Source organism: Pogona vitticeps, chromosome 9, assembly GCF_051106095.1.
Source record: "Pogona vitticeps strain Pit_001003342236 chromosome 9, PviZW2.1, whole genome shotgun sequence".
Taxonomy (NCBI): domain Eukaryota; kingdom Metazoa; phylum Chordata; class Lepidosauria; order Squamata; family Agamidae; genus Pogona; species Pogona vitticeps.
In genome coordinates, this window is record NC_135791.1 from 8758948 (window position 1) to 8786119 (window position 27172).

General features: G+C 42.7%; 1 protein-coding gene and 1 non-coding gene across 10 annotated transcripts in view; both read right to left on the reverse strand.

Annotated features, from left to right (window-relative positions):
* Window positions 1-27172, reverse strand: part of PHACTR4 (phosphatase and actin regulator 4) — a 131197-nt gene that overhangs the window by 25410 nt on the left and 78615 nt on the right. For 8 of the 9 annotated variants that reach the window (XM_078380049.1, XM_078380048.1, XM_078380054.1 and 5 more), the window contains 12 exons: window positions 25931-26107; window positions 24332-24412; window positions 22217-22384; window positions 19272-19643; window positions 17679-18240; window positions 15045-15259; window positions 13825-13981; window positions 11947-12002; window positions 9835-9896; window positions 8228-8365; window positions 7681-7757; window positions 1752-5678 (listed from right to left, as the gene is read on the reverse strand). In XM_078380049.1, the coding sequence (XP_078236175.1) occupies window positions 5663-5678; window positions 7681-7757; window positions 8228-8365; window positions 9835-9896; window positions 11947-12002; window positions 13825-13981; window positions 15045-15259; window positions 17679-18240; window positions 19272-19643; window positions 22217-22384; window positions 24332-24412; window positions 25931-26107 (2081 nt within the window). In that variant the 3' untranslated portion in view covers window positions 1752-5662. Of the gene's footprint in view, window positions 1-378; window positions 5679-7680; window positions 7758-8227; window positions 8366-9834; window positions 9897-11946; window positions 12003-13824; window positions 13982-15044; window positions 15260-17678; window positions 18241-19271; window positions 19644-22216; window positions 22385-24331; window positions 24413-25930; window positions 26108-27172 lie in introns of those variants that run through there. The other variant, XM_072979795.2, reaches the window with a different exon arrangement.
* LOC140702125 (small nucleolar RNA SNORA73 family) lies at window positions 850-1055 on the reverse strand. Its single transcript, XR_012081177.2, has one exon. It is a non-coding gene; the product is annotated as a small nucleolar RNA SNORA73 family (small nucleolar RNA).

Here is a 27172-nt window from a genome sequence, read left to right on the forward strand (position 1 = left end):
TGGGTAGGGCAATAATTTTAATGATGTGATTTTATTAACTTATGCTTTCAATTAAACTTACTTTTTGTTAAAGTAGATTTTATTAAGGTGTTTTATAGATGTCACTTATTGAGTTTATAACCTAGGTATTTTTCTAACTTAGAAAACAGTTTTATATCATGAAAATGTTTAATATTTTATAACGTAATAGTTATATTTCTCCGTATCATATTCAAATGTTAGAACATTATAAGTTGTGTTATTCATAATCAGATTTGTTCCATTTATTTTTAAGTTTTACAGTGCAACTTTCTAGATCCCTTTATACTTGATATTCCCTTATGTTTTACTTGCTTTTGTTTATTAAATACAGTAAATAGAATAATACGCTTGTGGACATACAGTATACAGTATTTAATTTGGGACTAGAAAGGATAACCAGTGGATTAAGGGTACAAAGTATCTTTCTGGGTCACGTTGAAATTAGACTTTATACTTGAGGGCAGCCGCAAGATTCTGGTTTTTCCTTTGAGGCCTAATATTCTGGAGAACTTTTAGAGGGAGTCCGAGCCCTTCTGCCTCATATGTTGGAAGCCATATTCCAGAGACACAGGCAAAATGGCCAGCACCAAATCCGAAGCTATACTAACTTAAAACTCTTAACAAAGTATTAAAGAGACATTTCAGAATGGAAAAATGAAAACAAAAGCATTAAAGTGATCCAGCAGTGGTATCACAAGGAAAGGGGCCCAGCAGTCAGGCTGTATTAAGAGCTCCAGAGAACTGTGACTCGCAACGCCTGGACTACATAAATTTTAGCTGTTATCTATAAGGAATACCATGATAGCAACAACTACCAACTTTGCTGAATAGTGCCTCCTGCATGGTTTATCTCCTCCATCACAGCCCAAAGACTTGGAGAAGAATTAGGAATATGCAGGCTGCAAACGTCAGGACCCGGGTTTCTCTCCAATGGTGTGGAAGGGACTATATGTCACAGAGCGCAAAGGCCTACACTCCCACACGCCACATGGACAGAGCTAGGAGAGCACAAACTCTCAAGGTATCCCCATTGAATGAATATAAAGAAGAATAAAGAAATCCCATCAGCCATAGCAAGCCTAACAAATCCTGTGGGCTGTACTTTAATAATATGGGAAGGATCTCACATCAACCTCAACGAAGCAACATTTTTTCCTGTAAGGCAATGGCTTCCACCCTTGGGTCCCCAACTCCCAGAAACCTTCACCATTAGGTGTGCTGCCCAGTATTTTTGGAAGTTGCTGAACATCTGGGGACCCGAGGTTGGGGACTGCTGCTCTAAAGGAAACACTGCTCTAGATACAAGACCCATTCATGGGCAGGTAACCAAGGATCTTCTTTCTTTTGAATTTCTACCAATAACAACAGATTTTGAAAAAAAAAAGAAAAGGAAGACATTTGCAATTTTTGTTTAAAGAAAACACTCTGGCTTTTTAATGTAAGAAATGCAGCATGCGTTGGCCAGGCCTGCTGATAACGATTTTTAAACTCCCCCCCCCTCCAGCTTTACCGCGCCGCCTTCCTTTGCCTTGCCTTCCCCCCCCTTTTTTTTTTCCCTCCTCAGGAGAAGATCTCCCTCAACCGACAGGCAATACTTTAAAGCTGCTACGAAGAAAGGGAGTTCCTGCCCCGGCCAGGTCTGCCCAGCTTTTTTAATAAAACAAAATATTATATAAAGTTTAGCAACACTAACTAAATTCCAACTTTAATGGGTAACGTGAAGCTCTCACCCTGTTCTTCGCACAGCTGGACGACTACACCGTTTGCGAACGGCAACGCCGCAAACTCACCAACCGACGTCTCAGGACGCGAAAACAAAAAAACCGCCGTCGCGCGAAAATTTATAGCACGCAGAGGACGACGGGAAAAAGTCGTTTTGAGGGAAGGCGCATGCGCCAAACCCACCCACCCGCCCATGCCGTTTGAGCTTTTCCTTTGGGCAGGGGTGGCGGTTTTAGAGTGACATCAGAACTAATGAATATCCAAATGAAGGAGACTAGCCTAGTATATTTTTGACTTGCTCTGAGTACGTCATGGCCGTTTAAAACAAAGAGTTCACCGCTATTTAAAACGTGTTACGCGCTTTTCCGCTGACATGGAAGATTCCATTAGAGAATACACCCTCGCTGAAGGAAAGGGAGACTGGTGCGCATGCGTAAAGCGGCAGAGGCCTCCCCGGGCCTTCGCGATGGGATTTGACGTATATCGGGTGGCTTCTTGGAAGGCCGTTGGCGCATGCGCAGGGGTGAAAGTTTGCAGACGAGGTTGTATACAAGGGTCACGTGGGGTCTTTCCCCTTTTTTTTCGTGCAGTTAGCTAACATTTATGTTCGGTCCGAATGTTCAGCTGTTTTTTTTTTTTCTTTCTTGGAGAACAAATACATGCCCTCTACATTTATGCACATCCCCATGGTAGTGAGGATACAAATAACAGACCATAGAGGGAGGCTGTGGAAACTGAGCACATGAACAACTTCTAGGGCGTCTTGAAGTCCTAAGTAGAGATCAAGGCTTCTTAGTCCACAACATGTAAGCCTGGATTTATTCCAGTGGGACTACTCTGTATCAAATGAGGATGGAGTTTGTGGAGACCGTATTCTTCAGCTGCTCCTGTTGCAGTTCACATCCCTGAGTTACTTTCCTTTAGGATAAGGCTGAGTATATAGGCATTTAGCCTGCTGTTTGGTTCATTACAAACAGTGAAGCAAACAAATTTTTAGCTGGTTTGATGCTAAAAATTGGGAGCAGACAATGCCTTTGCTGGAGCAAACGAGCCCATTCCTGGAGTGGACCTACCTGTTCCTTTCTGGCTCCTGTCAGGGGCTTCAATTTTTCTGTGTCGGGTAGAATTGCTCTTTTTTGGTCTGTTTTCAGCATGTGTGATTCTTGGTAACAAACCCAAAGCCTTCCCTTTTTGATTTGGCCACATTGTGCAGTGGCTTAATATCTATATCATAATATTAGATCTGCAAGGAAGGGAACAGTATGGATCATCAAGTCCCACCCCTGTCAGGGAGGCCCAGTGGGGAATCAAACCCCCAGCGTCTAGCTCTGCTGCCAGACACTTAAACCTCTGAGCTATCCAGCACTTAATACGTCAGGTATAAGCAAGGAGCAAAATAGATTCTGGAACTGTCTGCTTTTCCTTTCCTTTTTTCTTTTAAATCACAGGACGCCTGACAAGACATTTGTGAAGCTAGAAAAACTTTTTTTTTCTAAAAAAGAAAATACTGCCTAAGATGTAACTCATGAAAGATGCACTACAGCTAGAAGTAGTAAATAAATAAATTATGAGCAACCTTTTTTCTAAAAAAAATTTATTCCATAAAATTTTGTTGATAGGCAGATATACAATCCAATGATTTCCTCTACAAAGATTTTATACACCACGCATAAATCATATCTAGCAATTCACATCCCGAGTACAGCAGCACCCACCACAGTCAACCATGGCCGCTTCTTTTCTTGCATCCTTATTAAAAATTGCTAGTAGAAGACAATGGTGAAATTCCTCTTCTTCATCCTATGGAAAAATATTATGACTAAATCACAGCTCATGTACATAAAGGGTCAGAGACTGAAATGTTCCTTTTTTGGACTGCAGCTCTCAGAACATCCCTGAAGTACTGGCTGAGGTATTCTGGGAGCTGTAATCCAAAAAAAGTAACTTTTCCCATCTCCGTGAAGGGGGCAGAGGGAGAAAGAAAACAAAAGGCCAACAGTGATGGGAAAGGAATGTAAAGGCAGCCGTTAATATTGTGATGTCTCAGCTCCCTAAGCTCCAAAGTAAGATGGCCAGAAGCAACAACAGTATTCTAGCCGTCAACATGTTTTTGTTCTAGTCTTATGTGGAAACAGCAGGGGATTGGATCAAGATGAAGTGAATCACCTTCTGTCCCAATGAGACAATGGTCAGAAAGTCCCATTGATTGCAGTGGGTACAAATCTATTTCAGCCAAAGGAGGAAGAATCTGGCATTCCACATGTTCTGGCCTGCCAATTCCCGGTTGCATGGCTGAACCTATGGGATTCTGGGAGTCAACATCCAAAACATCTGAAGGGCCAAAGATTTTGCACCCTTGAATTAGTCAGATCCAACCTAATGCTTACTGAAAATCCATCCTCCATTCCAGTGATTTTCAGCATTTGGCCCCTCCAGGGGCTTTGGAATTCAGTTCCTGGAGTTCCTGATCCTTGGCCACACAGGTTATGTTTGTTGGGTGACGAAACCTTTAATATCTGAAGACCAAAGTTTGAGAACCCTTGTATGCAGCAACTAAAAGATATACCCTTCCCTTCCATCTGGTCACTAGACGGTTGGACAGCTGGGTAGGCAGGGAGTGCATAAATATGTAAAGATCTGTTCTCAAAATTAAGAGGCACTGAATTGAATGGGGTATCTTCTTCGTCCTTGCTTGTATCCGCTAGCCACTGATATGGTGTCACATTCTACAAATGTGATTCACTGAAGTGAGATGTGACATATAGGCAAATTGGTGATGAAACAGAGCCACCTATTCAAACACACACAACATTTTTCTCATATTCCATTTACATCTTAGACTAATGACACACACCTTACATCCGACTGGCAGCTCAAAGCACCATCCTGAACCATTCTATAAAATCTAACAGAAGTTGAATAGAATATTTGCTCGTTTTCTTCTCCTTTTTTAAAAGCCAGTTTTAAACCTTTTTCAAGCATACTGAATTTAGAAATGTCTATGAGTTTTGCTACATAATTCAGAAAAGGCAAGTTCCATTCTCATTTCAGAATGTTTTGTTTGTTTTAAAAAGAGGAAGACATGTTTTTTTTTTAAAAAAACAGACAACATATTCCATGCTGCTGCTTCATCTCAGCCTCTTGTTACACAGACCGAACGTTTGAAAAAAAAGAGCATTGGAAGTTTTTTTTTGCTTTTACAGAGGTGGAGAGGTTGTTATCTATTGTAAAATGATAAAAATGTGTGGGGTTTTTTCCGCTTAAAAGACAGGACAGGCTATTTCAGAATTCCTTCACAGAATGACATAAAATTGATCAGTAGTGATTCTGCATATTAAGTACATCAGAAAGACATAAAAGAAAAACAAAAAGCTTCCAGTAATATGTCAGTTTCCTGCTAGTACAGCATGTCGACATATTGTTTGTACAGAATACATACAGGCACAGGAGCACATACTTCCCTCTTGCTGATCAGCTCCCAAAACCTATTCCAAAGTCTTGTCTTCCTTGAGAGCAATGAAAGGATAGGAAACGGATCAGAACATACTATTTACAGCAGAACAGGGCAAAAGGGAGCATTCTCAATTCACGTGCTGGAGCTACGTATGGCCGATACGAGCTGGGGCACTCAGTGACAAGCAAACTGAGGATATTGCTATATGATCGGAGGCATAGCATGCGTGGCTGCTTGTTTTTAGCCCAGCGTAATTTGATGGCACCTGAGACAAACTCCGTTCAACAAAATGCTACTTCCTCACCCTTCTCCATTCCCAGGAGAACAGAGGGAGCATTTCCTGGATATGTTACGAAGGCAAATCTTGGAGAAGCCTCAGAGATCCTCTTCAGCACAGGAGAAGGGCTTGGAAAAGACCTCTCGTCCTCTAGCATGCTGCTTGTGCTTTTTTGAAAAAGGAAAGGCTCATGGTCGGTGATACCTAGAAGAGAAATTATATGGTATTATATGATATTTGAGGGATGACAGAAAGGTAGGAGCTGTAGTATAAAGTAGTACCATTGGTTCATCCAGAATTGTCAACCCTAATTTGTCAGGGCATTTGACAGGATCCCCAGAGATTACTGCTGTTCACCAGTGGATGACCTGCTCTCCAAGTAGTAACTAGGCCTTAGTCTACAGTGGTGCCTCGCTTAGCAACGTTAATTCATTCCAGGAAAAATGTCGCTAAGGGATTTCGTCACTAAGCGATTTTAAAAAGCCCATAGAACCACATTAAAACGTGTTTTAATGCGTTCCTATGGGCTTCAAAACTGACCTTATGCGAAGATCCTCCACTGCGGTGGCCATTTTGGGTGCCTCTAAAGCGAGGCAAAACAGCAGTCACCATTTTGTTCTTCTGACGGCCATTTTGGAACCGCTGACCAGCTGGCCAAAAACGGGGACTTTGCGATGATTGCTTCTGCGCGATCATCGCAAAGCGATTTTTCCCCATAGGAAACATCACAAAGCAATTTCATCGCTCAACGCAGAGATCAGTAAGCAAGGCACCACTGTACTTCGCTTCCAAAATCAGGTGGGATCCATAAGTTCAGAGCAAAAGTGTGACAATTGCCCTTTGAAGCATAGGTGAGAAAAGTTATCTTTTATTAAAATGAGCTCATGTCACAAACAAGCCTAATTTAATATTTATTTATTTATTTATTTATTTGATTTATACCCCGCCCATCTGGCCTAAAAGGCCACCCTAGTCAGCTAGATAATAAGCTTTGTGATGGAAAATTCTACAAAATAGATTTGGGCTGTTCTCTCAGATGCTGGGAGCTGTCTTTCAAAACTGTTACTTCTCCAACATAATCGTCAACTTAGATCAAATGACCCTTGGATCATCGAGTCCAGCCCGTCAAGGAGGCCCAGTGGGCAGAATTGAACTACCAACCTCTGGATCGGCAAGTAGATGTATCTGTGCAACACTTAAGTCGATAACTTTGTGTATTGTATTGCTAGGCAAGACTCACCTCCTGTTAAAGAGTTTTTTTAAAAAAACTAAATTCAGAAATGAATACAAATGCTGGAGCAGGGGATACTGTACCTTTATTAGACCAATAAAAAGAAAAAAACTTAAGCAAACAACAGACAACAAGCTTTCGATGATAATTCCTCTTCCTCAGGCTGTGCACCAAGTTCTTATGGGTAGTACAGAAAATGATATACTTTTATTACAGTCCCAAAGTCTCCTGGCAGTTGTTGTTGGGGCCAGACAAGCTTCTTTAGATGGACTACAGATGCAGTCTGCAAAAGGCTTGTCCAGGGAGAGTGTGATTTCAAATTAGAGATTTCAGATTCCGAACAACTCAGCCAGTAGCCTGGAATTTATCACCAGCTCTTTAAACAAAGGACCGCCAAGCACTCCAACTGGCAGCAACTTTACGGGATTTCAATTTTTTAGCCCTGACTGGAGAGCCTTCACAAGCACTAACCATGCCTGAGACTGCTAAGCTTTTGACACCAGATGAGAATGGGTGTCTTTAGAGAAACAAGGAATCCACAATGGGAGGCTTTGTGTCCACATCCTAGTACATGAGGAAGGACCCAATGCCTGTAATTTAAGAGGAGATAGCAAGTGAAGCGTGCTGCTTATCGATCACCCCATAGTGCGTAAAGCTGGGTACTCAATTTACTGCCCTCAGAAGGACAGAAGGCTGAGTGAACCTTGAGCCAGCCACCTGAGTCTGTTGCGATCGAACTCGGTCATATGAAGATTCTTAACTGCAGTTTAGCCACTGTCCCATGGCACAGAAACAAAAGAAAGGAGTAGAAACGCAACAAACCACCTATAATCTTATGGTATCCGAGATGCTGAATGATCCTTCTCATCTCTACCTATTGGCCCTGCTGGCTAGGGCTGGCAGGATCTGGACGATCACAGATCCCTCAACCCCATGCTGTGTCTAAGGACAGGCAGATATCCCCCTTGTACCTACCGTGTGAACTGCTTGCTTTCTTCATGGACTTCCATTTCGGAACTTTTGAATTCGTTCAGTTCCTTTCGAATGGCAGCCTGTGCGGGGAGAAGGCAGACAGTGCTCAGCAAACTCATCTCTCAGTATCCTCATCCTCTTTCTCTCTATATATATGGTGATTTCCAGCCTTGACTGCCGTTGTAGAAGGTGTTCCTATAGCTTAATGTTTTTGCTTTGCTTCCACCTTCCAATCACAAATAACCCTCTTTAAGCCATTGTGCAACCCTTCCTCTTGAACACTTTGGGTGTTCTCTGATCAATAAGGCGCAAGGAAAGAAAAGAACCCAGGCTGGAGACTCGAGGGAGCCCATGGAAGGAAGGAGGAAACGCCTGGCAGGAAAGACTGGATCTCTGGCGGCTCCATTATTTTATGGTGGGGTTCTAAGCGGGGGTGTCAACGGCTGCAGAAAAACTGGACAGGAACATCAAATAGTACAGTGGTGCCTCACTAGACAGTTAGCCCGCATGACAGTTTTTTCGCTAATGCCAACAACATTTTCCCTTTTACCTTATCAGCAGGGGTCAGTTTTGTCCACGGCTTGTCTGCTCGTCTGTCATAGTCCTGAGCATCCGTTACTTCAACATATTCATTAAACCTCAGGATCTTCCTTGCCTGAAGTTCAGCGACGGTAGGCCTCTGACTAAGCTGAAAGGGAGAGACAGAAATTCGATATGATGCACGTCACTAACAGAGCCTGCTATGCTAGGGAAAAATGGATCCTGATAGGAAACCTGAAAGGTTACTTTTTTTTAACTTCAGCACCCAGAAATCCCTGACAGCATAACCTGGTTGTCTGGTATAGGCAGGATCGCTCTGGGTTTGGATCAGTTCCAGCGTGTGGGATTCCAGGAACGGATCCCAAAGAAGCCTTCCTCTTTTAATTTGCAAATTTGGTGAAGTGGCTTAATGAGCAAGCCACTTCAGGATATAGGCAAATTAATCACTTCCCTTGCTTGGTAGAGGACAGGGGAGGTGAGGGGAGGTGAATTTTTTAATTATTATTATTCTAGATTATTGCTGATGTGCTTCATCAGTTATAATTAAAGTAATTTTTTCTTTGCTTCACCTTAAAGGGCCAGCCAAAAACCCACCCACAGTTAAATCTGCGGAAGTGGCTTTGGTTGCAGGAAGTTTCTCAACTGGCCACACTACTACAGTATATAGCCAGAGCAAAACAGGTTAAATTAATTGATTTATCTCAACTTGGTACAGTTTGGTATTTTCTATTATATACTGTATATAAACAGTGGTGCCCCGCATAACGAGCGATTCGTTTAACGACGAATCCGCATAGCAATGTGTTTTCTGTGATTGCAAAAGCAATCACATAACAATGTTTTTAATGGCAAAACATTGCATTGCGCATTGCCATTTTCGCATTGCGATGTTTTTTCTAACAGCTGATCGGCGGTTCCAAAATGGCCGCCGGGTTAAAAAAATGGCTGCCCGCTGTATTTTTGCGCCCTTTCCTCGCTTACCGGGCAGTGAAAATGGTGGCTGCATGGAGGATCTTCGCATAACAGTGAGGTTTTTGCCCATAGGAACGAATTAAACGTGTTTTAATGCATTCCTATGGGCTTTTTTGCCCTGCATAGCGAGGAATCTGTATAGTGATGATTTTTTGGGAACGGATTATCGTCACTATGAGGGGCACCACTGTATTTTTAAGCATGGAATTTGATACCTTCCTTATCCATTCCACATCAGAAACACCAAAGACATTGCCACTGTAGTCTTGGCTAAAACCCCAAATAAATCTTAAAATACCTTACACTACGGATGGAGACATCGAGTCATGGGACTTGATGTCAAGTTGGACTGAAGCAGCACCAGTGACTTGACCCAGGGTTGTTGTTAGGTTTTTTTAATTACTTGGAGTTGACTCACAACTCAAACCACATCCACCCTTTTCCTTTTTTGGGGGCGAAAAAAATCTTGTTTTCCATATGGAGTCTGACTTGGGACTCGGGACTTGATACAAAAGATTGGGACTTGGGACTCAGACCCAAAGATTTGCTGACATCTCTGACCTACACACACATCGCCGGCTTCAATGGTCCACCACCCACAGAAATCTCTGACCAAGTGCAACAGCACACGTGATAGGCCAATACCTTTCTCGTAAGCCTTCGCTTTATTTCCCGCTTTTCCGCCTGCCGATCAGCCTCGTTTTTTTCTGCAAAGCCCCCACAGGAAAAGAAAAAAGAGAGAGACATGAAGTGATATCTGAAACGGTGCTTGGAAGAGTTCATTTTTTGGACCACAACCCCCAGAATCCTCCAGCCAACATGGCCTTCCAATTTTATTTTAGAGTCTTAATTCCCAGGTGGATCCTTCGTTACTGTTTTGAAGGGTCCAACTGATCATTAATGCTCTAATATAATAACTATATATAAAATAATATGCAGTGGTGCCTCGCTAGACGGTTACCCCGCATGACAGTTTTTTCGCTAGGCATTGGCTATAGCGATTCGCAAAACAGTGATTCCTAAAGGGGAATTTTGTTGGACAATGTTTGGTCCCTGCTTCGCAAACCTATTTTTGCTAGGCGACGATTCTGACAGCTCCCTCCGCGCTCACAAAACAGGTGTTTTCGGGACCTAAGCTTCGCAAGACAGCGATTTAAACAGCTGATCGGCGGTTCGCAAAGCAGCTTTCCTATGGCCGATCCTCACTAGACAACGACGATTCTTCCCCATTGGAATGCATTAAACAGGTTTCAATGCATTCCAATGGGGAAATGCTTTTTGCTAGACAATGATTTCACTAAACAGCGATTTCAGTGCAACGGATTATCATCATCTAGCGAGGCACCACTGTATATATATTAACTACAGAATATCTTTGAGAATAACTATATATTACATTGCTCCCAATAATCCCAATTAGTCAAGACTGTCTAGGCTTGGCTTCTGTCATATGTAGGACAGTATGATTCTCCCTTGAATTGCACGGGTAAGATCAGTCTGGTTTTGGTTATAGACAGATTTAGAAAGGTGGGTCCCAGACTTACCCAGGCCCTGTTGTTGTTGGCATGGGAGCCCCTGATTGGATGACAATGGCCCACTCGACCACCCCCCTGTCCTGGCATGGTGCTGAGGAGGGTGCCAGGAGGTGCTGAGCAGGGCGATGGAAGTTGAAGGAGCTTACAGCAGTGTCCTGCTCCATGGCAGGGGGAGGATTTGAGGGCATAGAAGTTAACATGGATTTTGAACTACACAGGCCAGGTCTAGCACTCTTAATCCTGAAGGGAGAAATGTACTTTTTTTTTTAACCAGGCTGTGCTTGAAGATAAACCAGAAAACCATATAAAATTTCAAGTGGTACGGAGTAAAGTCATCCAATTATTTTAGCTGGGAGTGAAGGAACGCCATTATTTGTACACGGAATGCTAAGAGTAGTCAATTGACTAGATGGGCGGGGTATAAATGTAGTAAGTAAGTAAGTAAGTAAGTAAGTAAGTAAGTAAGTAAGTAAGTAAGTAAGTAAGTAAGTAAGTAAGTAAATAAATAAATAAATAAATAAATAAATAAATAAATAAATAAATAAATAAATAAATAAATAATTTGAGCTTCCCCTTTAAAAGCTGTAAATGGCAGTGGGTTCTGTCGTCCCCTATACTAGGGGTACAGAACGTACGTCAGAAGATTCCCCCATCACTGGATATGTTAGATAATGCTGATTGATTGTGAACAGTTTTCCAACTGCAGCCACATACTTCATACTCCTGTCCTATACCTTTTCAGGACAAGCACCAACAGAGAAGTTCTTGGAGCAGGGGGTTACAATCCAGTGGTGGGCAGGACCACAGGCAAGGCCGAGACTCTCTTGTTCCCAAGAAACAGGCCTTAGGGAAGTCATTTAAAGTTTTCAGAATGGGGGAAAACATGTAAGCCAGGAAAATAGCACTATTATGAAGAAGGAGCTGTGATTCTCTGGAGAACACTAGAAGGCCCCACAAGGAGACCAAATTTGGCCCTGAAAGTCCGATGGGCCGCAACCTTGTACAATACTAACTTCCTCTTTGCTTTCTGGAAGAGCCTATGGTACATATTGAACTATATCTGGGTATGGGGGATTTGTAGAGGGCCTAATATGGCCAATGGAGGAGGTCGCAGGAGTGGAAGCTCAAATCCTCTGGAGGGCACAGATTTCGGGAAAGCTGCACTAGAATTTTAAGCAAAAAAAAAAAAGCATATGGAAAACTTCCAAGAGCTGTTACTTACGCTGAAGGATATTCCTTTGTTCCAGTTCTTCTGGTGTTGGTCTTTGACTTAATCGCCTGATTTAAAAGAAGCAAATATGCAAATGCATTATTGTGAGAACCAACACACAGTGGCCATAGGAAATGAGTCTAGAAGAGGGTTTTGAAATGAAAGATTTGCATTTAATCACACTGTAAAATAGAAGGAGGCAGACTTCAGGTTTTGCAGGACTTGCTCAAAACTCAAATAGTTAACTTTATAGGATTGTAACACTACAATGGCCATGCTGGTGGGTGGGTTCTAAGAATCCAGAAAGTAACTTTTATTAGCTCCTGATTGACTTCCTCCCCTCCAAATCTCAGGGCTTATCAAACTGCTGCCATGCAAAATGGTAGCAGCAAGAAATGGAGGGGGTGTGTGAAATAAAATTAGAATTACTGTATTTTTCGGTGTATAAGAGTATACTTTTGTCTAAAATTTTTAGACTAAAAATTGAGGGTCATCTTATACACGGAAGCTGAGGAGAGAACAAAAACAAGTGGAGGAGAAAGCAGGAATCAAAGCGATCCTGCAGCCCTTTGATCTCTTTCCCCCTACACTTGCTAAGCCCCACTTATTTTTCTTAATTTTGGATTAGAAAAGTAGGGGGCATCTTCTACATGGGGGCATCTTATACATGGAAAAAATACGGTAAGCATCTTGAGAATAAGTGAAAATCAGAATTAAACCATAAAGAATCTAGCACTTTAGCTGTCTGTGTTCGCCAGTTCAGCAGCTGACCAGTACACTTCCTTCAATAAGAAAAAGGGGCCTTACTTGCTACCTCAGAAAAATGTTAGAGCAGTACAACAATGAAATCAATTATCTTAGGAGGCGGACCAGCCCTCCCATCTGGAGGCATTCAAGAGATGTTTAGACAACCATCTTCCAGATTAACTTTGATCTGACTTCCTGCATTGAGCAGGGAGTTGGACTCAATGCCTTTCAACTCAGTTATTGTGTTCTATGATGGGACTTCAGCAATCAGCTGGGCCACCTTCTCCAGTCTAGAGAGGCCTTTAAAGAAGGGGCCATGCAAATCATGCCAGCCTCATTTTGTACATGAGGCTACTGAGTTGTGGTTTTGTTTTAAAGAAGTAATACTCAAATATTATTCGTGGGAGACTGGAGCCAGAATATATTTTCAGATATGTAGAGAATGATTTGAGGACAACAATAACCACTGAGTACGATCCTAGTAGTTACCTTGGATGAGGTAACAAGATCCGTGAGCCTAGTTTTGTCTCGACCTATACCTCTGGTATAACTTTCTTACAGTGTTATGCCAGAAAAATATAAGTGGGAGCAGCCAGTTTGTTCTTTATAAAGCAACGGTCTTCATCATGTGATTATTGATGGCTTTTCTTTCACCTTTTCAAATTATTATTCACATTTCAAATCAACACACAAAATGGAACAGAACGTTTCTCTAGGCACTGCATCACCCTGGGTATACTGACTATACTCTATTAACCGTATATTGTATTTTTATATAGATCATTTAATTTTAAAGAGTTTTAATGTATTATAAGTATATAACAGAATCCTTATAAATTTATGAATACACATTTTTAAATGTAGGATCCTATCCTAATATATCCTTCAAACAACTCATGCAGTCCAACACTTCATTCCAGGTATAGCTTAGGAAAATTATTTTTTTTATACTACAAATTCCTGCTTCACTGACAAGACTGCTCCAGTCCAGAGGGTGGGCAAAAACATAGTATTTGTGAAAACTGTAATAATATTTGGAGTCAAAAACATTTCACTTTCCTTAGGATATCATCTATGCTTCCAACGTATGTCACAATTCTTCCTGGATCCCAAAGCACACTTCCTCCCTCCCTCCCTTCCTACCTGATTAATGTTGTCCCAATCTGCTGCCGGATTTCATTCCACTCTTCCTTCGTCTTCCGGTGAAACATATTTTCTTCTGGCAGCTCTTGCTGAGGAGCCATACTGCCCAGTTTCATGGCTAGAGTATCTTTCCTCTTCACTTTGTTGGCTAGAGCCGCTTTGGAGACAGAAAAAAAGAATTAATCACAAAGCATGCAATGCTGGCTGTCTTCCGTCAACCAATACTTCACTTTCAGACCCCATGATCACGAAATGTTTCTAGAATGGCAAGTCACGAAACATGAATGCAGTAAGGGAGCATCCAAAACTAGATTAGGATATTCTTTTGCCTGAAGCAAAAAACCTTGCGCCCTCTCCTATTTGAGAGACAACAGCCAACTAGACTGGCTCCCCACCCACACAGTGGTTAAAATCCTATCACACAACTTTACACTGTCTAAGGTTGATGACATCATCAGTCACAGCCATTTCTCAAGAATTACAAATTCCCAGTTCTTTCCAACAAAGGATCCTTTTTCATTCTGGGAAAATCTGTGGGCTGATTTAATGTTCTAAAATTGCTGGCGCTGGGATGATTTTACCACAGGTGATGATTTTTAGACCTTCACGACTCCCACCGCCCTCCAAGTCTTCCGGGGACGAAAGGTCTCTCGAGGGAGCCTCACAACCTTTCAGGGGTGTGTATCAGGAAAATTTAATTCCTTAAAAAAACGGATGTGGCTGATGATGTCCTCAGCTTTATGCAGTGATGTTGTCATCAGATTCATCTGGCTTATATCTGTACAACAAGATTTCAGTCTGTGAATCTTTGTTCAACATTGGTAATTAGAGAGCATCTTCCTAAGCCCCCTAAAGGCAGCAGACTAGCTTACAGGCACAGGTCAAACTACATGTTACACAGCTGTCTCCTCCAACAGCTTGCTACCCAGTTTAGGAAAAATACACCACCCTGAGATTCCCAAATAACTTGGCCAGTGGCTATGTTGGGCGGAGGGATACTGGGAGCTGTAGTCCACAAAAGTAACTTTTCTGAGCGACTGCTTGCTGCCAATGCCCAGCTTCTGGCATTTGAAGCCACTGGCTTACTTTGCCCAATGGTAGGGCTAGCCTTTGGAGCATCTAACCCCACTGCAAGATGTACAAAGATATTAGCAAGCTTTAAAAAAACACTGTTCTTGTTCATTTATGATTCTGCATCTCATGATTTTAGAGAGGCTTACTATTATGGCTTTCATCTTCATCATCTTCCTCCTCTTCCTCCTTGTACAAAATGGGTCCCTCTGAGTCTGAATCACTTGGCCCTTCATCTTCATCTTGCACTGTCTGGAGCACAAGCCTGGGAATGACGGTGACAGCTGGGGTGTCTCCAATATAAACACGGGGATTGGAATGATGCACATCATCTTGAGCTCCTTCCTCTTCCTCTTCCTCTGGCCTAACAAAAGGGAACACAGGTTTTTTGTCCCCCCTTTTTAAAAAAAACTCTGTGGGTTAATTGCTCTTCATTTCTAGATGCTGGCAAGAGATCTCTGGATTGGAGAAGCAGTGACTGAAATAAGGCAAAGCAAAAGAACCTGCTAGGAGGTACAGTGGGGTCTCTACTTAAGAACTTAATCCGTATTGGAAGGTGGTTCTCAAGTTGAAAAGTTCTTATGTTGAATCTGCATTTCCCATAGGAATGCATTGAAAACCATTTAATCCGTATCTGCTCTTTTCCGTCCATAGAAACTACAGTGGAACCTCTACTTAAGAACTTAATCCGTTTTGGAATGGTGTTCTTAAGTTGAAACATTCTTAAGTTGAAGCAAAATTTCCCATAGGAATGGACTGAAAACCAATTAATCCGTTCTGGCTGTTTTTTTTGTTATGTAGAGGTGCGTTCGTACATTGAAGCATTAGTTCCCATAGGAACTAATGCAAAGCTGGTTAATACGTACTCTACCACTAGGGGGAGAACTTTTTTTTTAACCTAAGATGACCTAAGGTTAAAAAAAGAGCAGGAAAGGGTTTTTTTCCTGTTCTTATCTTGGATTTCTGTTCTCAAGTAGAAGCAAAATTTAGCAAATGGAGCTGTTCTTAAGTTGGATTGTTCTTAAGTAGAGACGTTCTTAAGTAGAGACCCCACTGTATGTTTTAAGAACCCAGTATGTGTATGATTGCAACTGCCAGAAGCATCAAGAGACTTTTAACTCCTTGTCTCGTGATTAAAATTTAATATCATATCATAGAGCCTCGTGGCGCAGTGGTTAAAACGCTGTACTGCAGCTGAAACTGTGCTCACGACCTGGGGTTCAAATCCCAGGTAGCCGGCTCAAGGTTGACTCAGCCTTCCATCCTTCCGAGGTCGGTAAAATGAGTACCCAGCTTGCTGGGGGGGCAATGTGTAGCCTGTATAATTAAATTGTAAACCGCCCGGAGAGTGCTTTTAGCGCTATGGGGCGGTATATAAGTCCAATAAATAAATAAATAAATAAATCATCTCTGTAACATTCTGCTATAATGCACACAATGGGGAGGATGGCAACCAAGGTTGCCAATAAAAGTGTGTGCTCTGTGTGTGTATGTGTGTAGACCACAAAGGGGAAACTGATGCACTACAAAGCATTTGTGGCCCCTAGTGGTCTCCCATCTACAGTGGTGCCTCACTTAACGGGCGCTCTGTTTGACGACGAAATCACTAGATGTCAATGTTTTTGAGATTGCTTTTGCATGTTCCCTATGGGGGAATTTTGCTTTGTGATGATCGGTTCCCTGCTTCAAGTGATGATTTTCGGCCAGCTGATCGGCGGTTTCAAAAATGGCCACCAGGTAAACAAAATGGCCGCCCGCTCTTTTCTGGCACGGATTCCTCGCGGCACAGGCAGCGAAAATGGCCGTGCTATGGAGGATCTTCACTGGACGGTGAGTTTCAAGCCCCTAGGAACGCATTAATCGGGTTTTAATGTGTTTCTATGGGCTTTTTAAAATCGCATTACGACGTTTTCGTTTTACAGCGATTTCGCTGGAATGAATTAATGTCGTAATGCGAGGCACCACTGTGTTTAGGAACAGCTTCGCTCCTCTGTGCCACTTCCCCCAAACTCACTGCTATCATGCTGGCTTTAAGAGGGTGAAACCGTCCTTCTTCCCCAGCAAGCGCAGAAGAGTAGCAAATTGTAGGCACCAAACCCCCAAGACATTATGATATCCTGGCATGGACCATAGAGAGCTTGAATCCTTTCCAAAATACACATATGGGTCTGGTTTCCATATTCTGTACCAAGCTGCCAAACTCCATTTCTCTGGGTTCAGAGGGTTGATGGAGGAAAACACACACTCCTGCTTAGAATTCATAATACCAAATATTTCTGCAGCGTAAATCACCTCTCAGGAATTCACTACTACCACAGTGACATCAATTGATAGAATAGAACAACGAGAAGAACACTGAACAAGCTGAGAAACAATTTCAGGGATGCTCCCATACAATTTGAAAAAAATCCAGGTGACATGTTAACAACATCCCCAACTCAGAAGAGGGATCAGCCTGTTTTAATCCACCTGTCACACGCACAGAGTTTTATCACTTTCTTCTTTGATTTAGCTTTCAATATCCAAAACCAAGGCAAGATCCAGCAGTGTTATTTCAGTATCCAGCACAAAAGGAATGGGAATTGTTCCCTCTTTCCTGCTGCTGCGGACCTTCATCATGACCAAAATCTGGTCGATAAGTTTTCCCAACCTTCTGATGCAGCTGTGTTGAGTAGATGGGGGGAGGGGGATCTAGAGGAGGAAGAAGGGAGTCTGATTTTGAGTGTGCAAATAGAACAGAGATGGAACGGAGCTGCACACGGCCGATTCCAAACACAACTTACACTTTCAGCAGCTCAATCGTCACAGGCAACGATCTTGTTCTGCCCAAGGTCCCATTATCTTCGTAGGAGCCTTCACTCTCAAAGAGCAGCGAGTGAGCCCAGTGTGAACCCTCGGGAGGGGGTGTTGCTGGTAGAGGGCTTGCAAGAGCTTGCTGGATACGGATGTGAAGGGGGAGTTGGGGCAGCCGGGTAGGTAAGCGAGGCTCTTCGAATCCTTGCTCCCCCATTCCCCTGGCTGGCGTTGGCAGCTCCTCCGGCTGGGCGTCCGTTTGCAGTTCTGTGTAAAGAGCAGGATCTGCCCCATGAAGGGAGGGAGGCAAGGGCATGTAGGGAGGCTCCAGGACAATGCCAGAAGGTCGAGGGAGTGAAGGGGAGGGGGGTGGGAGAGGGGGTGATATTGACGAAGGATACGATGAGGACAGGCTGTGATCACTCGGCGATTTGGGAGTGGCAGCCAGCTCAAGGGAAGAGGCCGTGTTCAGTGGGACGCCTCTCTTGGGGGGCAAAGGAGGAGAGGACTTTGAAAACACCGTGCCACTGGCGAGAGCTTGAGACAATTCAGCTGAAGGAAGAGAGAGAGAGAGAAAGAGAGAGTTGTTACTATTGAAAGAGCAAATTTTTCATCACCAAAAAGGTTTAAGAAAATAGCTAGATTGAAAAAAATGAACATTCATCCCCCCCCAACCCAAATCCAGATCATTTCAAAGTCTTAGACCAGTTTTAACCAACTTGCTACTCTTCAGATCTGCTGAGACTACAATTCTCAACTTCCCCAATCAGCACATTCTTCTTTCTGTGCCGGTTCTGAACCTAACAACCTTTGCAAGCATCTAAAAACATTCAATATGTATATTTGTCTGGGAAGAGATGTAGTTCGAGAACAGAGCAAAAGCTTTGGATGCAGAAGAAGCCAGCTGCATTGCCTTAGTACCTGAACGCAGGACTAAGAAGGACCCCATCTGAAACCCCAAAGAGTTAATGCCAATTCAGAATTTGGCTAGATGGACTAATGATCTGACTCCGTATGAAGCAGCTTGTGTTCTTACAAATACATTAGCGGGGAAGAGAAGTGACTGAGAGGCCTTAGTTTCCAGATCCTGATGGGACTTCTTACATACCAAGATCTAAGTCTAGAGTTTGAATCTAAGATCTTCCTCCTTTCTTGTAGAACACCTGTCAGACCCGTTGGTGACAGGAGAAAAGTTGCGGACTAATTTTATGGACATTGATTTCTTTGTTAAACGCACCATTAAACCTTTCACCTGTTTCAAAGTTTAAAAAGCCTCCTGGTTTTGTTGTGGAGATGAAAGATTCAAAGTCTGAACCATCACAATTTGCAGCACCATGTTATCAACAGCATGTTTGAAAAAACGGAAAATGGGAAAAATTTAAATCTTGCTAATTTCGGGCAACAGCCCTGACAACAAATGATATAAAGCGGAATATAAACATCCAAACAGATAAAATAAAACAAACACCTTTAGCTTTCTTCCCATCTGCACAGAACCAGTACCAATGAGGGAGAAAAATAAAATAAGGGAGGACCTGGAAATTAAGCAACAGGCGATGTGCACCAAAAAACGAGCCACTTACCTATTAAGGGATTGCTACTCCTATTCACTGGTTTGGGAGGTGGGACAGGAGGCTGCTTGGGTAATGTTACATTGGTTGTATTCACAACAGCAGTGGTGTGAGCGTTCACAACGGGAGACGGCACAGTTCTGGGGGCCGGGGAAGGAGCAGCGGGAAAACTGACTCCTTTCGCTGAACTGCTGATAGCCCCTGGTGTCGAGAGCGGGATAGTCCTTGCAGTGCTGTTAACAGGAGCAAGATCCTTCACCTGTGGATAACTTGTCTCCTGAGAAGAGGACGACAAAGGTCGCTTCGGAGGAAGCAACGGTTGTTTCGGCGCCTGAGACTCTTGGTGATGTTCTGCTTCTGAACCGGGATGGCTGCCGAGCGTTCCTGTTAAGAAACATCTTTTCAAATGACTCTTATAGCAATGTGTACAAATGCCCATCTTATATCTGTGTTCGCTTCTAGTAAACGTTTGCATTTTTAAAGGAAGACTTTACTATCGTCACTATGATTATCATTATCACTTATGCTTATTAGATTAGATTAGGCATCCTTCAGTCTCGAAAGACTACGGTAACGTGCTCTGTATGGAGGGCTTGGAACAGCGTCTAGTGTGGCTGAGAAGGCCAATTCGAGAGTGACAATCCCTTCCACACTGAAGACAAATACAATCTGTCCCCTGTCCAGCTCCCTGATTTTGCTGGTTTCGGGACTGCCTCTTTGCCTTGGCCTGCTGGACAAGGGTCTCTTCAAATTGGGAGAGACCGTGCTGTACCACCCGCCTCCAGGCTGAATGCTCAGATGTCAGGGTTTCTCATCTGTTGGGGTCCATTCCTAAGGCCTTCAGATCCCGCTTGCAGATGTCCTTGTATCGCAGCTGTGGTCTTCCTCTAGGGCAATTTCCTTGCACTAATTCTCCATACAGGAGATCTTTTGGAATCCGACCATCAGCCATTCTCACAACATGCTCAAGCCAATGTAGACATCGCTGTTTCAGTAATGTATACATGCTAAAAATTCCAACTTATATACGGCTAGTAATTCAAGGCACCACACAGAGCTCTCCTCTTTCTACTGTATCCTCAAATTAACGCTGTGAGGTAGGAACAGGCTGATAAAAAGCATGGCTTAAAGTGGCCCAGGGAGGCTCAGTGGAACCTGAACGTGAATCTCTCAAGTCCTAGGCCTAGCACACACTTACTTTGAAGACTTGAAGGAGATGTTCACACCATCTAAGAGTCTAGTCCATCTTCCTATTGCCTGTGAAGATTTATGCCACAACTCTCTATAACTTTATTTGCAGAGTCGACTTTCTGCCTCTGATGAAACAGGTAACTACCTATCTAGGCTTACACCACAAAAAACGACTCTTTAGGCACTTTGTTTGGAGAACCACAGACTAAAAGCATCTCCTACTGGTAGTTTTTGTGCTCTTGACTGGACAGTGTGGCCATGTCAGGGAAAGATCATTTCCCTCAGGATACCTCCTCAAAGAGGCTGGGGTGTAGCTCGCACCTCCCATGCTGGCCTCTACTCGCGATTATTACTGGTTAGCTATGTTTGTATCCCATGTCTGAACTCAGAGAGCAGTTCCAAATAATAGTGGATGTATTATTCGGGCCACTATTGCATGCAGTATCCTGGATAAGACAAAGCACAGAATCTTTTTCACTCTCCTTCAACAAGGACACCAAGGATTCATTGAGCATGGTTGCAGTGCCAGCCAAAGACCTTCTGCTGCCTAGAGTGGAGGACAAGATGGCAACTTCATCCATCCCATACACGAAGCCAACCAGGTTGACTGGTGACACAGCAATGACCTCTCTTGCACCAGAGAGGAACAGATTAGGGAGAGAGGCCATGTGACATATGTACATATCTGTCTCATTCTGCTTAGTGATGGGACCAAACGTATATTGCTGGATGAGAAGGACTTGATGCTGGTGCTTGTCAGTCTATGTCCAAAGTACTGAGCTAAACAGACCAAAGGTCTGACTATGATACTGCTTCCAATGTTATGATATCTTACCAGTATTATTAATTATTTGTTATATTAATATAATAATGAAATCAGAGTTCCCCTTTTTGCAATGTAAAGTAGGTCAGGCCGAGAGTGGCTCAAGGTCATCCAATGAGTTTCATGGCCAGGTTGAAATTGGAACTCAAGGTCAACCTGAATCCTAGTCTAACTCCAAGACACCAAAATGTCCCTTAAGCCTCTTTTAAATATCTCCTGATTTGCATTTGACTACTACCCACAGAAATGGAGAGGAGAGAGGGGCTAGGTGGAAGAATGTTTAAAGCTGTTTACTGCAAGAAAAAGCCACAACGATTGTTGGCAATTCCCAAACAAGAGGTCCATCATCAGCACAGTGTAAGCAGGAGAGAACAAGGAAAGATAAACTAGGTGGGACCAGGAAGCCAAGATGTAAGTAGCTTGTGTGAGACTGCCCGCTCCCGCATACTGCTATGTTCACAAGAAGAAGCTGATACAGTGGTGCCTTGCTTAACGATTGCCCTGCATTACGACGAATCCACTTTATGACAATCTTTTTGTGATCACAATTGCGATCGCAAAACGATGGTCTAAATGGGGGAATTTTGCTTTGCGATGATCGGTTCCCTGCTTCGGGAACTGATTCTTCACAAAATGATGTTTTTCTAACAGCTGATGGTCCGTTTCAAAATGGCCGCCGGGTAATTAAAATGGCTCCCCGCTGTGTTTAGGGACGGATTCCCTAAACACAGCGAAAATGGCTGCCGTATGGAAGATCTTCGCTGGACGGTGAGTTTTTACCCCATTGGAATGCATTGAACGGGTTTCAATGCATTTCAATGGGGTTTTTTATTTCGCTTTACAATGTTTTCCTTTAACGGCAATTTTCCTGGAATCGGATTATCGTCATTAAGCGAGGCACCACTGTATCTGAACAAATGCATTTCACAGACAATCTTCTCACCTGTCAAGTTCTTCAGCTCCTCTGTCAGAGCAGTTTTGTTAAGGCTTACACTGTTGTTCCCAGTCTCTTCCTCCAGGTGAGTGAGGCTGACAATCCCAGAACGGTCAACGGAGGTGGTGTGCCCGTTTTTCAAGGCAGTAAGGCTTAGTTTGCCTGGCTCCTCTCCATCTATTAGGATTGCATGTGCGGTGGAAGAAGGGGAGAATTAAACAAAATTGTGCCAAACAAAGCACAGCTCAAGTTAAAAAAAAACAGTCAGGAAAGGAGGCAGTAAGAATTACAGCTCATGTCAATAGCCTTATAACCAAGCATCTATAGTCTACAAACTGATATTAGTGGCTAAGGAAGAAAGAGACAATTCTGTGTTTATATGTGCACCCAGGTAAGGGACTAGCAGTGTACTTCCTGAAGAATGAGTGTACTGTATAGCTTTTTGAAGCTGGAAAAGTGCCAAATGTGATTTTTTTAATTATTTAGGACAAGTCCTACATAGGAAAGAAGAGTTAGTCTACAGTGGACACAGAGTATGTGTTTTAACTGGAAACCAGTCATCTACAATAAATCATAACAGTAGAGGGTGCAGAGATGGGAAGCAACTATTAATGTATGTTTGGTTAAAAAAAAAACATGGGGCCATAGCCAGCCCAAATGGGAGTACCATACACTGGTATGGCTGGGTGCCAAGGATAAAGCAAAGAAACAAGCAGCAATGAAGATGAATTCCAGTGCAAAAAATAGGCATCCCGGAGTGTCATAGTAGTAAACAAGTCTCTTTAGAGAAGGAGAGATAAAATGGATCTGAGAGACACTATCCTGAACTTTTTGGTGATAATGTAGTCCTTGATGTCCTGTGGGCCACCTTTTTGTTTTTGTTTTTTGAGCGCTCTAAAGTAACCGGAACAGATCCTGTTGGGGTTGTTGGTGTATCCCCTCATGTAAGTCTGTTAATTTCCTATATCAAATGGAAAGGCCATCAAGGCATAGAACGCATTCCTTCTTTTGTCCACGATAATCCTCATGTGTAGGTGCCATTTTATTAACTCTCCATTTATTTCTAATCAATCTTTTAATTAGCACTAACGTAAAATTGTTCTCTTTGCTGACAAGAGATGGGCATGAGCCACCACTTTGGCACTTTGTGTCAGTTCATTTATTGCCTTGACATGTGTTCGGCACCTCCGAGCCCTGCCTTCCTCCAGTGGGGACACACTCACAGGCTGCGCCCCAGCTTTCCTGCCCTACCTTCTCCAGGTGTTGTCTCTGAGTGGGTGCCCGTCAGAGGAGGCTAGTCTTGGAAGTGCTGAACACCGTTTGGGTGACAAACAAACCAGCGCGAACCGTCCTTTGATTGCCCTGCCTGTCTCCTTTGATTGCCCTGCCTGGAGAAGATGAACACAGAACCTGCAAACCTGCTCTTGAGCTACAGTGGTGCCTCGCAAGGCGAGGTTTATGTGATCGCAAAAGCGATCGCAAAACAACGTTTTGAATCAGGGAATTTCACTGCGCAAAGATCGGTTCCCTGTTTTGGGAACCGATTTTCGCTTCCCGACGATCAAAACAGCTGATCGTCAGGTTTTCAAAATGGCCGCCGGGTGCTCAAAATGGCTCCCCGCTATGTTTAGGAGCTATTTTTCACTGCACAGGCACCCGAAAATGGCCGCCCCTATGGAGGATCTTCGCTGGACGGTGAGTTCTTAGCCGATTGGAACACATTAACCAGGTTTTAATGCGTTTCAATGGCTTTTTTATTTTCGCTTTAAGACATTTTGTTCTACAGCGATTTCGCTGGAACGAATTAATGTCGTAATGCGAGGCACCACTGTACCTTGCTTACGCTCTGCCTTGTATGTGTGAAATCCAAGTTGAAAGCTCAGTTATGATGCTCACCAACACCAAGTGACCTTCTGCAAGTTATACCTTCTCAGCCTTATTTACCTCACAGACAATAGTTTAAAATGTTGCTCCAGGAGTGCGTCAGTACTAGAAAAGCATATGGGGGGAAGGAAATGGTGGAACAGGTGGTGAGTGCAGATGGGCACAGAACTGCAAAAGACAAGGATAACTAGAGAGTCAAAGTTGCCAGTGCAGAACAAGGAAAGTAAGGGGTGAACTTACCCTGTTCAGGGTCTTCAAGCAGAACCCCGCTTTTAATGAGCTCCTCTCTTGGTTTTCGCATTGAAATTTTTCTCTCTAGAACTGATATTAAATTAGGAGAAACACAACATTCAGAATACAGGGCAAGCTGGAGGTTTGGAAGAAAAATCCTTTAACAGACTCTAAGTGGGCCAAATGTTGCTGTTTTTTAAGGGTGAATTAATAAACACAGAGCCTGGCTCTTTGCTATTATTTAAACATTAATCCTTCTCCCAACATCTTTGCACTACAACTCACATCATGCCCAACTGGGATGACTGGGGATGATGGAGGTTATAGTTCAGCACCTGTGCAAGACCCCTTGTTGAGGGGAGGATACATATAAAGCATTCCCCCCACAACCTCCTATTTCAGTGGGGAAATAGAATACAAGCATCCCCATAAAACAGAAAGATGATCAAGACTCCCTCTCCCAGATTTTGTTTTTATTTTGCTAAAGCAGTAGTTCTCCGACTGCCATGGAATATATCTGCAATTCTATTTATGCCAAGCCTACGTGCATGGTTACAACCCTTAATGTGTGTCACCACATCCATTCAGTTCCATTCCTCCAACTTCCGCAACGCCTTGTAACAAGAACTGGTATGTTTCCAGTACCATGACGTGACCGGCATAATTTCAGAAAAAAGCAACTGCTGAAAGGAATCTGGAATCAGCTGTTCACATGTATAATTGCAGATTCATAGTGAAAAGGTTAAAAAAAATCTCTTTTGATCTGGTTTCCAGAGTTGCAAAACTACTAAGAACTCAGCTGATTGCTTAAGACTGACAAATAAGCTTTTGGGGACTCCAGCCGACCTCTCCATCTGAACAAGTTGTTCTGGGGGAAAAAAACTATTAGTCTTAATAGTGCTACAAAACTATCCCTGGGAGATTAACGGTAATGTCTAGATTTAAACAAGGTTCAGACGTGATGACTCAGAGGCATTTTGACAGCCTTTTTAGAGGGGTGTGGGGTGTGGTGGGGTTTTTTTGCCATTCTCTTCTCATTCCTCCCTCACCCAAAAGTAATGGAAAAGTAACAAGCAAAGTAACGCAGTGATTTTTAATGAAGAAAAATTAAGAAAATGACTTCCCAAATATAATAGTGACTAAAGGAATGAATTATTTTTAAAAAGTAAACTCCCAAACTCTACACTGAAGATGTAGCAATTCCAGTATTTTGAACATAGGAGATGAAAAGAGAGTCACACCAAGACTGCTGGATAGCTGAGTGGCTTGGACATCTGGCTGCAGAGCCAGAAGACAGAAGTTCAATTCCTCACTGTGCCTCTTGACAGAGGTTGGATTTGATAATCCACAGGGTCTCATCCGGCTCTACCATTTCATCATCATCATCATCATCATCATCATCATCATCATCATCATCATCATCATCATCATCATCATTATTATTATTATTATTATTATTATTATTATTATTATTATTATTATTATTATTATTATTATTATTATTATTATTATTATTATTATTATTATTATTATTTAGTTTCCATACCAAGAATCTCTGTGGTACTGGGAGGAAGAAAAATACAGTACCAGGGAACTTTAGTGTGTTACCTTCCGATGTCTCCTTAAATTTGCCACTGGCTTTCTTTTTCCTCCACTTCCAAGGTTTAAAGATCTTGCCGAAACCTGCAAATTTGCTTTTTCTTTTGGAGGGAGGCGTGGTGTCACCGGATTCCAGAACGTCTGTCCCCATTCCAGCATTGGGTGATGGCTGATCCAGGTCCTCAGCTATGCAGAAAAAGAAGGCAAGAACATTCAATCATGCAACATGTTATTTTGCTGCTCCCTTCTTTCTGTCCCCAAATAATGTGATTCCCTTGGGATAACGTCATAGTATATTACCAGGCGCAGTTCAAATTGCCGATTTTGATCTATGAAGCCTTACGACTCTTAGGTGCAGTCTATTTGAAGTATCACACCAAAGAACTTGACCAAAATTTGAATTTTTGAGGAAGAAGGGGAGAGAGAGGACCCTCTTTCAGTCCCACTACCTTAAAAGGCACATTTGTGAAATACACAGGGAAAAGATTTACAGGTGACGGCTCTCTTTTAAGGGAGACGAGGCCGCCCCACTGGCAAATAAAGGACCTTTTCATTCAGATGGGACTTCCTCAATGAAGCATGGCTGCCAGAGAATGGACGTTTGCCGAGATGCACGATTCTTTAATTGGCACAACTTCGGCTGTGTCTCTTTCATTCATTGCCATTTTTTAAAATTGGATTTTTATCACTGATCGCTCTCTTGGGAGAAAAACCAAGAAATAAGTCCAAGAAATAAATACATAAAATAGTCCTCCAACTGATGATGAGTATTAGGACTATAACTAAGTCGCAAAAAAAATACATACGCACCATGACAGATTCGCTGTTTCTAAAGTCTTCATGTAATTAGCCATCCCCTTGTGGACTTTTAGGAAGCAATTAAAGACACTGCTTTTCAGGGAGATTGTCCGCACTGACCCCAGCTGACCACCTTCCCCCTATTTTTTTTTCTTTCCCCCTCCTCTTCTTCCCTCCCCCTTTTCCTCCATCCGCTCTGAGATTAGTCGGTGCTATCTGTTTTTATTTTTAAAGGGTTGTTGCTATTGGTTTTAATATTTCTATTTTCATTTTCGTTTTCTGTTTTACCAGTTGTAAATCACCCAGAGTAGTGCTGTGACACTAATGGGAGCGGAATATAAATTGAATAAATGTAGTTAATCAATCAATCAATCAATCAATCAATCAATCAAACAATCAATCAATCAATCAATCAAGGTCTAACAGGAGCAGGTACAGAGACAAGACAAATAT